Source organism: Cherax quadricarinatus, chromosome 22, assembly GCF_038502225.1.
Source record: "Cherax quadricarinatus isolate ZL_2023a chromosome 22, ASM3850222v1, whole genome shotgun sequence".
In the NCBI taxonomy this organism is placed as follows: Eukaryota; Metazoa; Arthropoda; class Malacostraca; order Decapoda; family Parastacidae; genus Cherax; species Cherax quadricarinatus.
This window is the reverse complement of record NC_091313.1, coordinates 3324309-3338923: the sequence shown is the minus strand read 5'-3', so window position 1 is coordinate 3338923 and position 14615 is coordinate 3324309. Positions and strand designations below refer to the sequence as shown.

General features: G+C 36.6%; 1 protein-coding gene across 4 annotated transcripts in view; it reads right to left on the bottom strand.

Moving 5' to 3' along the window:
* The window catches only part of LOC128689777 (alanyl-tRNA editing protein Aarsd1-B), a 53094-nt gene that overhangs the window by 31843 nt on the left and 6636 nt on the right, over positions 1–14615 (bottom strand). For all 4 annotated transcript variants that reach the window (XM_070087457.1, XM_070087459.1, XM_070087460.1 and 1 more), the window contains 2 exons: positions 2915–3092; positions 602–798 (listed from right to left, as the gene is read on the bottom strand). In XM_070087457.1, coding sequence (XP_069943558.1) covers positions 602–798; positions 2915–3092 — 375 coding nt within the window. The remainder of the gene's footprint in view (positions 1–601; positions 799–2914; positions 3093–14615) is intronic.

Below are 14615 nucleotides of genomic sequence, written 5' to 3'. Positions count from 1 at the left end.
CTTATACAGTTAACTACAATCTTTCTTCTTCTTTCAACAAACAGGCCATGCTCCACCAAGGCAGGGCAACCTAAAAAGAAAAATGAAAGATTCTCTCTTTAAATTTAGTAATCTATACAGAAGGGGTTATTAGCCCCTTGCTCCCGGCATTTTATTTGCCTCTTACACCTCTTCATAGCAATAAACCCAGCCGTGATTCTGGCCAAGGGCTCTTGATCTAAGGAATAAAATATACCTTCCCTTTCCTAGAATCAAATTTATTTTTCATTTCCAAGCTCTGTATGATCCTTATGGATTTAGCAATTCCCCAAGGAGAAAAAGGTATTAAATCAGTAAAACCTGATTAAACTTGAGTATTCTCTCACTAAGACTCCTTATAAAAAAAAGTAAATTATTAAACTCTGCTCGTATTTCTATACGACTAATTTTATGGTAGCTTCCCCCATTTAAAACTACTTTGAATTAGCTAATTATTGCCAGCTTCCCTTTTATAAATCAGTAAAACGAATTACCAAAGACCCTAAGTGTATATTAAAAGCAAACTGGTGGTTACTTATGCAGACTGTGACAGACATTTATGAAATACTCTACCACAACAGACCTCTTTTAATTTAGGATCTAATGCATCGTATTCTACTATATGAACTGGAGTAGCATCTCGAATTCTCTGGTTGACAGCTTCTTCAAGTAATTCCACTTCTTCTTTGGGAATCTTCTCAGTGTCCAGCTCGATGTAAGAAACAGACTCGCCTAAATACCAGGATCTTGTGGCATAACCATACATGGTGTCTGCTACAGCTGTAAGTACAAGTGATTTATCAAAATCAAAATACATACTGTATAAATATTCAAAATGTTAATTTGCATCTTTTTGCTCTGCTTGCTGTGAAAATTAAAAAAAGCTTACAATTTTCTAAATGTCTAAATATCGAGGCATGGACCTATGGATTACGTATGCATCACTCAGTAACTCAAATAAGCAACACTAGGTCTGGCTAGTAACTGTATGCGACTACAGGAGACAGCCTCACCCTTGCACTATTGGCTACAGATCAAAATGAGCCAGTGTCTGATATTCATATCATACCATAAATTGAATAAATTATACAGGAACACCTTGCATAGTATGGCTAATGTGTGTCAAAAAAATACCGTACTATGCAATACATACTCTACAGATGACAGTATTATTATAATGTTTTTTAATGTAATGCTTTCCAACAATCCCAGGTAGTAGGTTAGTAGACAGCAACCACCCAGGGAGGTACTACCGTCTTGCCGAGTGAGTGCAAAACGAAAGCCTGTAGTGTTTTACATGATGGTAGGATTGCTGGTGTCTTTTTTCTGTCTCATAAACATGCAAGATTTCAGGTATGTCTTGTTACTTACACTTAGGTCACACTACACATACATGTACAAGCATATATATATGCACCCCTCTGGGTTTTCTTCTATTTTCTCACTAGTTCTTGTTCTTATTTCCTCTTATCTCCATGGAGAAGTGGAACAGAATTCTTCCTACATAAGCCATATGAGTCAAATAAAATGCCGGGAGCAAGGGGCTAGTAACTCCTTTTCCTGTATACATTACTAAAATTAAAAAGTGAAACTTTTGTTTTTCTTTTTGGGCCACCCTGCCTCGGTGGGAAACGGCCGATTTGTTGAAAGATTCCAGCAATATGATTAAATGCATCAGATCTTTACACTGCACTCTACCATCACTACACACCTAACATCACCATATTTAGCTGTACTAAAGATTTTTATTACAGTTGTATATAAATGATGTACCATACATACAGTAAAGATAATTTTTATTTTGAAAAATAGTTGAACAACACAGTTTGCATAGTTTTTTCTTCTTTTTATCAGCATATGTATCTTTACAGCATCGAATATCATTTTGTAACACCTGCCTAACTCTAATACCTCATTCAATGTTTGGATCCACGTTCATTATGAAGTCACAAGCATCTACTTTTGCAATTAACATTGATAGTTCATCTAATGTGAATTTTTTGCGGACAATACAAATTGTACTCTTATTAAATAGTAAAATCAATAAATTTAAAAACAAAATATTTTTAAAATGCATGAAAAAACCATCACAAATCAATATGCAGTCCTAGCTGTAGCCACATCCACCTGCACGCATGAAAACAGCGAGTAGAAAGAGATCACGGCCAGTCAGGTCCAGTTAAAGTATTGTACATGACTCATGAGTGATAGTGTCCTGCATATGTTCAAATGCAGCTAAAATAAGTGATATTCAAAGACAAAAATATTGCCCACCACAAGACAGCTGAAGAACCACTCAATACACAAACAATGGAAATCAAAGTCCCAATGGAAATCAAGGATCAAATGGAAACAAGTCACTGACTTTTTTGGGTGATCCTAGGTAATTTACACACATCATACTTCTTTCAACAAACCGGCCATATCCCACCGAAGCAGGGTGGCCCAAAAAGAAAAACAAAAGTTTTTCTTTTTAACTTTAGTACTAATGCATACAGGAGAAGGGGTTACTAGTTCCTTGTTCCTGGCATTTTAGTCGCCTCTTACGACACACATGGCTTACAGAAGAAAAATTCTGTTCCACTTCCCCATGGAGACATCTTACTATGCATGATAATTTGTGTAACTGTACTTACTCGTACCTGTACCTAAATAAATTTACTAATTTGAAGAACAGAGGAGAAATAGTTTTGTTTGCCTTACAATGCAGTAAATAAAATTTATATTAAATTTATAAACTATATCAAAACCCATATTGTTCAAAACCATACTATGCAAGGTATTCCTGTATTACCTAAAAATAAAGCTTTCTAAGAGTAATCAGAGAATGCTCTACTTAGTGCACCTCCTTCCAGTTTTGGATAGAAGTCCAGTGGATAATCATTTCTAAACATACCTGTGATAAGATGTTGGGCTGAATGTTGCTGCATGTGGTCATGTCTGCGTTTCCAGTCAATTTGCTGAGTTACAACTGCCCCTACTTCAAGAGGTTTCTCCAAGTAGTGTACAGCTTCTCCGCCTCTTCGCAAAACACGCAATACGGAAATTCCATCCACTGATCCTCTGTCATCTGGCTGCAAAAAGAATCATCATTTTTAAATACAGTACAGAGCATTAAAATTATTATCTGAAAAAAAAAAATCTGCATTCTGTATTGAAATTTGAATACAAAAATTGCTTGCTTAGCTTATTTAATTTCTCAATATCCTATTATTATTATTAATATTAAAAAATCCTGCCCCACGTGATGAATGATGGGAAAAACAAAACTGTGGCCATGTATATGATTTCATATAAGAACTCTGATTTTTTTCATGGTTTTATTTGCCATTTCAACATAAACACAGTACACAACCAGGACCCACAAGTAACTGAATTCACAAACACTATGAGCAACTGCCTGTTGCTACCAACAATATCCAAACCTACGAGAATCACCAAGACAAGTATCTCCTTAATAGACCACATCTGGACAAACACCATATCCCCTTTAAAATCAGCCATAATCACAAACACTACAGACCACTACCCAACCTTTCTCATAACTAATCTGGGTAAATTGACACAAGACATTACTAAAGTAACCTTCAGATTACATAACGAGACAGCTGTTAACAACTTTATAGCAGCTATGAATAACATCGATTTGCAAAATGAGCTCGAAACATATACAGATATGAATGAATGTATAAATAATTTTCTAAAAAGAGCCCAATGCTTCTACAACAAACATTGCCCCCAAAAAACTAAAGAGATCACAGCAAAGAGACTGAATAGTCCCTGGCTAACACCCAGCATCCTCAAATCCATTAACACAAAGCACAAATATGAAAAACAGTACAGAATGGGTCAAATAACTAGAGAACAGTCTAAACGTTACTCGTCAGCTCTTACCAGCCTGATAAGAAGATTGAAAAAATTGTATTACGAAAATAGATTACAAAACATCAAAGTTGATATGAAAAAACCTGGAAAACTCTATCTGAAATTCTTGGAACTAAAAAGTTATCCAAAAACAAAACAATCAAACTAACAAAATCAGACGAACCCCTACTCACACCAACTGAAATAGCAAACAGACTCGATGTTTTCTTCTCCACCATAGGGAAAAATCTAGCGAACAAAATACCAAGCTCAAACACCCGTCCATCAGACTACCTCATAGGTACCTACCCAAATACGCTATTCCTAGCTCCAACCAACCCACTAGAAGTCTCACTCATCATCAACACCCTTAAAAATAAGGCAGGAGACATAAACAACTTGCCTGCTTTTATGTACAAAAAAGCTTCTCAAGTATTGTCACCAATTATTGCAGAACTCTTTAACAAATCCACTGAATCATCTACCTTCCCAACAATCCTCAAAATAGCAAGGGTCACTCCAATCCGTAAAGGAGGTGACCAAGCTGACTTGAATAACTATACACCAATATCTAACTTACCAATGCTCTCTAAAATCTTTGAAAAATTAATTCATAGACAGATCTATTCCTACCTCGTCTCACACAACATATTAAACCCTTGTCAGTTTGGATTCAGGAATAATAAAAGCACAAATGATGCTATCATACACATGCTAGAACTAATATATACCGCACTTGAAAAGAAAGAAGTCCCGCTGGGGATTTTCATTGATTTACGTAAAGCTTTTGATACAGTCAACCATGAACTGCTGTACTCCAAATTAACGCACTATGGTATCAGAGGCCACTCCCTCAACTACCAAAAGTCATACCTTAGTAACAGAACTCAATATGTGTATGCAAATGATGCAAACTCTTCCACCCAACCAATCACAGTAGGAGTCCCACAAGGAAGTGTCCTTGGACCACTCCTCTTTCTCATCTACATCAATGATCTACTGAATGCATCACAGCTACTCAAGCCCATATTATTTACAGATGACACTACATACATCTTCTGCCACCCAAACCCAGTCATACTAGCAAACACTGTCAATGCCAAATTGCAGAAAATATCTGCCTGGATGATGACTAATAAACCTACCCTGAATACTGATAAAACATATTTCATTTAGTTTGGAAAGAAAGCTGCAAATGATCCAATTAACATAACGCTAAATGGATCATCAGACTTACAGAGGGAAAATTCCTAGGTATCCACCTTGACAGTAGCCTTTAAGTTCCAGACACACATACAACAAATCACCAAGAAAATCTCTAAGACTGTAGGCATACTATCAAAGATATGGTACTACATTCCACAATCAGCTCTCCTGGCACTGTACCATTCACTCATATACCCTTATCTCACCTATGGAATTTGTGCATGGGGATCAACAACATTCAATCACCTAAGACCTCTAATAACCCAGAAAAAGGCAGCAGTCAGAATGATAACAAATTCCCACTCCTGCCAGCATACTCCACCAATTTTCAAAAGTCTGAATTTGCTCACCATTAAGAACATCCATTCTTATTCATGTGTCTACTACATACACAGAACAATGCACACAAATATAAACCCTCCACTCAAACTTCTCCTCACCAACCTTAGCAGTACCCATGACCATATATTGTAACCCCTGAATGGGTCACAATGTATATAATGTATATTATCTGTTCATATAATTTTATATTGCTTATATTTGAGATATTAGCTAAATCGTAAATATATTGCTTTATATTATTATTTGACTTAGTTATATTATCAGGTAGGATGTAACATTTATATATATTATTCAGTGCTCGTAGTTTGAGTGTTAAGTAGCAGACAGCATTGTCTAACTACCAGTTCCGCTTGTTTCCCTGCCGGCTTCTCTGTGTTGCTGGGCAGAAGCAGTCCACGGAGAGTCACGTGATCGGGGGGGGAGGGGGTGATCACAATTCACCTGGGTGAGACTGTCTTGCTTAGACTCGCCCTCTTTTCTGTTTGGCTTGGCTTCCGACAAGACGTGTCTTCCTTACTGGCTCTTGTTGGAAGATTGTCTCTGTCACTCTCTTGTTGTTGGTTCTGTATAACTCTGTTCACAGAACATAGCTTAGACTTAGTGATTTTCGACGTTGTACTGAGGTTGTGTGTCACATAGACACTCTGAGAAACTCAGGTCCTGAGCTATAGCTTCTGACCTAATTTGTACTGGCATCTGTGCACTGTCACAGTAGGGGATTTTCTAATGCTGAACTTAGATTCAGTAGTATGGGAGTTTTGTGACTTTTGTGGAGGATCTGCAGATGGTCCCTACTTAGTGTCGTTATATTATCTCCTTGCTCCTGATTGTGTCGCTGTTGCTTGTTATACTGCTGTTCGGCTTAACAGTCACCTTATTGTTCAGGCAAGCTGTTCTGATTGCCAGGTTGGTCAAGAAGTTAGTTATGTGAGGACTTTTAGTCAGTCACTGGTTAAGTCTAGTGGAGTCTTGAGACACAGCGAACTACTTGGAGCACTTACACACACACACACAAACTTACTTGTATATATTTGTATTATGTTATTAAATGTTAACAATGTACCAGACGGTACTTAAAAGCCATTAAGATGTGATATGTGCCTTCAGCACAGTACTACTGTACACGAGAGAAGTGTAGGAACTTGTGTCCTCTATTATATTCAATTGATTAATTTAATTTACTTTGATCTTATACGCCTAGACTTTGTTATTAATAAACTTATTAAATTTTAATTTCTTTAGTTAGTAGCCTACCAGTTGTAATCCTGAAGCACTATTGAATCTTACTAAATTCTAATGGATAATTGGATCAGGATACTGACTACTTGTTACAAAAACCCAGTAACAGGCTGGATGCTAGAAGGGCAGTCCTTTCTAGTATTCACTGGAGATTTCTATGCTTATTAGAAATTGCATTTTTTGTAACACCATAACACAAGACACAGATCTCTTTTTGATGTACCCCATGTATATATCACACTGTAAAAACTCTAAGCACATAAAGGGCCCCAAAACATGGAACTCATTACCAGAAGATACTAAAGTACCCCGGTCTGAAAATCAATTTAAGGCTCTTCTCAAAAGCCACTTAATCACCCTAGACTAAATGCTAAATACTCAGTACACACATACTCACTTATGTATTCCCACATCATAATTTCAACAATTACTTTGAACCTATTACCCATTGTTGACAGGAATATAACTGAATCATTATTTTCACAAAAAGCATTTTTGAATATATGAATATATCTTTTCTCTTAAATAAATTAGATTCACTTATAATAATCTACTGTACAACTATGATATAATTAATATTCTACTGTACAACTATGACATAATTCTTAGTGTTAAGTAGTCTGTAAGCCAATAATGTTAAGTCGGCCCATAATGCCTAGGCATAATAGAGGCTCTCTTTGCATTGCAACCCATTATTGTAAATACAAAATCTCAATGTACTATTTTCAAAGACATAAATAAAGAATAAGAAGAAGAAAATTGTCAAAGTGGGAAGTCTGAATGTGCGTGGATGTTGTGCAGATGATAAGAAAGAGATGATTGTGGATGTTATGAATGAGAAGAAGCTGGATGTCCTGGCTTTAAGTGAAACAAAGCTGAAGGGGGTGGGAGAGTTTCAGTGGAGAGGAATAAATGGGATTAGGTCAGGGGTTTCAAATAGAGTTAGAGCTAAAGAAGGAGTAGCAATAATGTTGAAGGATAAGCTATGGCAGGAAAAGAGGGACTATAAATGTATTAATTCAAGGATTATGTGGAGTAAAATAAAGATTGGATGTGAAAAGTGGGTTATAATAAGCGTGTATGCACCTGGAGAAGAGAGAAGTGTAGAGGAGAGAGAGAGATTTTGGGAAATGTTGAGTGAATGCGTGGGGAGTTTTGAATCAAGTGTGAGAGTAATGGTGGTTGGGGATTTCAATGCTAAAGTGGGTAAAAATGTTATGGAAGGAGTAGTAGGTAAATTTGGGGTGCCAGGGGTAAATGTAAATGGGGAGCCTTTAATTGAGCTATGTGTAGAAAGAAATTTGGTAATAAGTAATACATATTTTATGAAAAGGTGGATAAATAAATATACAAGGTATGATGTAGCACGTAATGAAAGTAATTTATTAGATTATGTATTGGTGGATAAAAGGTTGATGGGTAGGCTCCAGGATGTACATGTTTATAGAGGGGCAACTGATATATCGGATCATTATTTAGTTGTAGCTACAGTTAGAGTAAGAGGTAGATGGGAAAAGAGGAAGGTGGCAACAACAAGTAAGAGGGAGGTGAAAGTGTATAAACTAAGGGAGGAGGAGGTTCGGGTGAGATATAAGCGACTATTGGCAGAAAGGTGGGCTAGTGCAAAGATGAGTAGTGGGGGGGTTGAAGAGGGTTGGAATAGTTTTAAAAATGCAGTATTAGAATGTGGGGCAGAAGTTTGTGGTTATAGGAGGGTGGGGGCAGGAGGAAAGAGGAGTGATTGGTGGAATGATGAAGTAAAGGGTGTGATAAAAGAGAAAAAGGTAGCTTATGAGAGGTTTTTACAAAGCAGAAGTGTTATAAGAAGAGCAGAGTATATGGAGAGTAAAAGAAAGGTAAAGAGAGTGGAGAGAGAGTGCAAAAGGAGAGCAGATGATAGAGTGGGAGAGGCACTGTCAAGAAATTTTAATGAAAATAAGAAAAAATTTTGGAGTGAGTTAAACAAGTTAAGAAAGCCTAGGGAAAATATGGATTTGTCAGTTAAAAACAGAGTAGGGGAGTTAGTAGATGGGGAGATGGAGGTATTGGGTAGATGGCGAGAATATTTTGAGGAACTTTTAAATGTTAAGGAAGAAACAGAGGCAGTAATTTCATGCACTGGTCAGGGAGGTATACCATCTTTTAGGAGTGAAGAAGAGCAGAATGTAAGTGTGGGGGAGGTACGTGAGGCATTACGTAAAATGAAAGGGGGTAAAGCAGCTGGAACTGATGGGATCATGACAGAAATGTTAAAAGCAGGGGGGGATATAGTGTTGGAGTGGTTGGTACTTTTGTTTAATAAATGTATGAAAGAGGGGAAGGTACCTAGGGATTGGCAGAGAGCATGTATAGTCCCTTTATATAAAGGGAAAGGGGACAAAAGAGACTGTAAAAATTATAGAGGAATAAGCTTACTGAGTATACCAGGAAAAGTGTACGGTAGGGTTATAATTGAAAGAATTAGAGGTAAGACAGAATGTAGGATTGCGGATGAGCAAGGAGGTTTTAGAGTGGGTAGGGGATGTGTAGATCAGGTGTTTACATTGAAGCATATATGTGAACAGTATTTAGATAAAGATAGGGAAGTTTTTATTGCATTTATGGATTTAGAAAAGGCATATGATAGAGTGGATAGAGGAGCAATGTGGCAGATGTTGCAAGTATATGGAATAGGTGGTAAGTTATTAAATGCTGTAAAGAGTTTTTATGAGGATAGTGAGGCTCAGGTTAGGGTGTGTAGAAGAGAGGGAGAATACTTCCCGGTAAAAGTAGGTCTTAGACAGGGATGTGTAATGTCACCATGGTTGTTTAATATATTTATAGATGGGGTTGTAAAGGAAGTAAATGCTAGGGTGTTTGGGAGAGGGGTGGGATTAAATTATGGGGAATCAAATTCAAAATGGGAATTGACACAGTTACTTTTTGCTGATGATACTGTGCTTATGGGAGATTCTAAAGAAAAATTGCAAAGGTTAGTGGATGAGTTTGGGAATGTGTGTAAAGGTAGAAAGTTGAAAGTGAACATAGAAAAGAGTAAGGTGATGAGGGTGTCAAATGATTTAGATAAAGAAAAATTGGATATCAAATTGGGGAGGAGGAGTATGGAAGAAGTGAATGTTTTCAGATACTTGGGAGTTGACGTGTCGGCGGATGGATTTATGAAGGATGAGGTTAATCATAGAATTAATGAGGGAAAAAAGGTGAGTGGTGCGTTGAGGTATATGTGGAGTCAAAAAACGTTATCTATGGAGGCAAAGAAGGGAATGTATGAAAGTATAGTAGTACCAACACTCTTATATGGGTGTGAAGCTTGGGTGGTAAATGCAGCAGCGAGGAGACGGTTGGAGGCAGTGGAGATGTCCTGTTTAAGGGCAATGTGTGGTGTAAATATTATGCAGAAAATTCGGAGTGTGGAAATTAGGAGAAGGTGTGGAGTTAATAAAAGTATTAGTCAGAGGGCAGAAGAGGGGTTGTTGAGGTGGTTTGGTCATTTAGAGAGAATGGATCAAAGTAGAATGACATGGAAAGCATATAAATCTATAGGGGAAGGAAGGCGGGGTAGGGGTCGTCCTCGAAAGGGTTGGAGAGAGGGGGTAAAGGAGGTTTTGTGGGTAAGGGGCTTGGACTTCCAGCAAGCGTGCGTGAGCGTGTTAGATAGGAGTGAATGGAGACGAATGGTACTTGGGACCTGACGATCTGTTGGAGTGTGAGCAGGGTAATATTTAGTGAAGGGATTCAGGGAAACCGGTTATTTTCATATAGTCGGACTTGAGTCCTGGAAATGGGAAGTACAATGCCTGCACTTTAAAGGAGGGGTTTGGGATATTGGCAGTTTGGAGGGATATGTTGTGTATCTTTATATGTGTATGCTTCTAGACTGTTGTATTCTGAGCACCTCTGCAAAAACAGTGATAATGTGCGAGTGTGGTGAAAGTGTTGAATGATGATGAAAGTATTTTCTTTTTGGGGATTTTCTTTCTTTTTTGGGTCACCCTGCCTCGGTGGGAGACGGCCGACTTGTTGAAAAAAAAAAAAATAAATAAATAAATAAATAAATAAATAAATAATAAATCATTTGATACAATGGAGGACATATGACTGAAATAAAAATTATTTTGGTTGGTTTAAGAACTAGAAGTAGCTTGAAACTGAGCTCACAGTAGCAGAGATATTTGATTTTCATGATATCCAAGAAGGCGGGTAATCCCCCTCCCCCCTGTACAACCCCCAGTCTGTTTTATGGGTTTTTAATGAGTTTGATTCACTTAATTAATGGGATGTTGTAAACCATAACCAATCTTTCCTGGTTATATTTTATTATCCAAGAAATGGAGTAAATCTTCTATTCTCGAATAAGAATTCAAAATGGAAGGTAAGTGTAATATAGAAGAGACCTGGGGGCATGGCTAATGAGCAGAGGAAATGTTTTGTTAGGTAAGACACATATGCAACAGTTACTCGACCGAAGAAGCCTACTGTGTAGGCGAAACGTTTCGAAATAAAGATACCTAACTGTTGCATATGTGTCTTACCTAACAATCTGTCGGTATTTTATACCATTTTTAATGTTCAGGAAATGTTTTAGTGCCAGGAATGTCTATATTGTTTATTATTACTTTTATTTTTAAATTGGTATTTTTTAATTTTGTGTAAAATGAGCCAAATTACCAACTTCTGTGAACTTTATAGCATAGCTGAATAGTTGAATGGGCAGTTTCTTGTGCTCAGTCAACAGACGGGAACACATAATAGCAATGAATTTGATAAAACAGAACAATGAAATTGGCTTGAAATAGGACTCAAATTAGGCAAAATTGCCGATGCATAAATTGCGGCAAGACGGCTAACTTTGTGCCTGTATAATTCCATAAGTTTGTTTGTACTTTAGGTGTCATTACCTTCAGAAAAATATTCTCTTATCATTTCAGAAGCAAAAATATTATTCTTTTTAAAGTGGGTACCTAGAACAACATTAGTTTCAGGGGTCTGGACAGTGAGAGTTAAAAATTTCTATTTAAAAAAAACTGCTAAAATATTACTACATAGCATAAAATACTTTAATATTACTACTGTAATGGCAACATTTAATTAAATATAACATGACAGATATGGCTTGATTATTTCTTACTGCTAGACAAAACCTACATGAACATTACTGTGTGTCAAATACCTTCAGTCCTTTATTACAACTTAATCTAATTTTTTGATAGTATATAAGGTAAAAAAAAAAATAACACTACCTGACAAAATTCTTAAATATTACTACCAAATCTGGCAAAGTCTTCTTGAATACTGCCACCATACCTGGCAAAAATCTTTTCTAATATTACTGCATAGCAATAACTGCTTCAATATTTATTTCTCCATAGAAAAAATATTGGAATATAATTATAGGTACCTAACAATTTAGACTGCTTGAATATTATCACAGATCAATTACAAGTAGGTAAATACAATTACATATTCTGAGATCTTCAGGAACATAAACTTATATGTATTTACTAATGCACACTATAGCATTACTGTATCATTAACTTTTGTTAAAAAAAAAAAGTTCCCCAAAACAAACAAGTACAGTGGAACCCCGGATTTCGGCCACTTTTTTGGCTGAAATTCTTTCCTGGATTTTGGCCGGCAACTCTGAAATCAGCCATATTGGACATGTCCACCCGCCACTCCGCTGCGGTCATGAGTCAGTCTGGCTGTGTCTCTGGGTGAGTGAGCAACATTCCGCACATTCATCCAAACATTTTGTTATAAGCCATTGTTTTTTGTGGTTGTTTATTAAGCGTGACTGCGAAATAAGCCACCTTGGGTCCAAAGAAACAGATTACATAGTATATAAAAACATGCAATGTTTATATGCAATGTATGTTTAATATTTATCACTCTTAGGCACATTAAATGTCTTATTTTAGGTTAATATAGACATTTTCATTAATCTATGATATTTTCTTCAAAATTGTATAAGAAACACGTTACATAGCATATAGCATATAAACATAGCATATAAACACGCAATGTTTATACGCTATCGAGTGGTGAGTCGGGTCGAGAGTAAACATTATGTGTTCTCTGATTCAGCTTAAGAGAAAACTGTGAATCTGGCGTCTGTCCTAGTCACCGCCCTTCATACGTGTTTGTTTACAATTCTCGGCATGAATTATTCATTGCTTCTCCCTTTGTTTATGATGGCATCTATAAGTAGCTGTTAGAAACGATTAAACTCAGTGAACATGGTAATAATATGGCTGTGCAGTGTAGCCCATGGGGGCTACACTACACAGCCATATTATTACCATGTACCTACATCTACCACTGCCTACATTGACTTCCTACAAATAAATGCTACTAACCTCTCACCCTACAGTTAGACTACAAATATTTTAAGGTAAGTAATGAATGTACTGTGGCAGTAAAGGACAAAGAAGGGAAGTAACCCTAAAGAGGGTTTTGATACCTGAAGTCCTTATGGAGAGGGATTCCCAACTCCCTCTCCCCTCCTTGCCATCTTCAATACTCCAACAAGAGTCTTCAATAGAGGTATGTAATGTTCATTTATCATTAAAATTTGTGATTTATATTTATTTCACATTGTTTTCTGTATGTAAAACTATAGTTAACCCTTTGACTGTTTTCGACATATAAATACGTCTTACGAGCCAATGTTTCTGACGTATATATACTCAATAATTCTAGCGACTTCAAATCAAGCGGGAGAAAGCTGGTAGGCCCACATGTGAGAGAATGGGTCTGTGTGGTCAGTGTGCACCACATAAAAAAAATCCTGCAGCACACATTGCGTAATGAGAAAAAAAAAACTGTGATCGTTTTTTTGGAATAAAACGCCGACTTTGAAGTGTATTTTCGTATAGTATTTATCGTTGTATTCGCATTTTCATGGTCTTAGGTGACAAAATGGAAAACATATTACAGAAATAGAGATGATTTTCATTACTTTGACGATGAAAACGACCTTGAAACTGAGCTCAAAGTAGCGGAAATGTTCGATTTTTACCAATGTTCAGGAGTAAATAAATCACACCACACGTCCAATACACGTCAACTGGAGAGTCTAATATTCTTTCACTAGTGCACTGATATTATTTATACCATTTTTACAATAATGCAGTAGTCTGCATAACAGTAAATTTTGTATTTTTTTGTATGAATAAAAAATCAAAATAGAAAGCAATAATAATATAAGAGGGGCCTAGAGATGTGACTAATGAACAGAGCATATGTTATTTTAGTGCCACGAATGTCTACCTTGTTTATTCTGGACCCTATTTTGAAATTGGCATCTTTTTTAGTTTGCGTGAAATTGGCCAAATTGCCAATTTCTGACCACCATATTGGGTAGTCCAAATTAGTAAATGGGAGGTTTCTTGTACTCAGCTGATAGATAAAATGGAGTTCTAAAGAAATAGCTATGAGTTTGGTCAACTGGAACAATAGAATTGGCTGAAAATAGGGATCAAAGCCGGCGAAATCGCTGATACGCACATGTCGCCGAGACCGCTAACTTCACGGGAGCATAATTCCACGAGTTTTCGACCAAATTTCGAACTTTTGGCGTCATTACCATCGGGAAAAGATTCTCTATCATTTCAAAAGAAAAAATAATTTTTTTTTTCAAAAATTGAGCAACATAGAATGACAGTTTCAGAAAGGGGCCTGAAACAGTCAAAGGGTTAATCTTTAAAAAATGTATTTTTTGTTAATATTTTTGGGTGTCTGGAACGGATTAATTGTATTTACATTAATTCTTATGGGAAACATTACTTCAGTTTTCGGCCTTTTCGGATTTAGGCCGACCTTCTGGAACGGATTACAGCCGATAACTGGGGTTCCACTGTAGTAATTATTATTTTTATTCAAATTAATTAGATTATCAAAAGTGCCATGTACCAATTATCTCAAGGGAATTTTGAATGAAGCCCCTA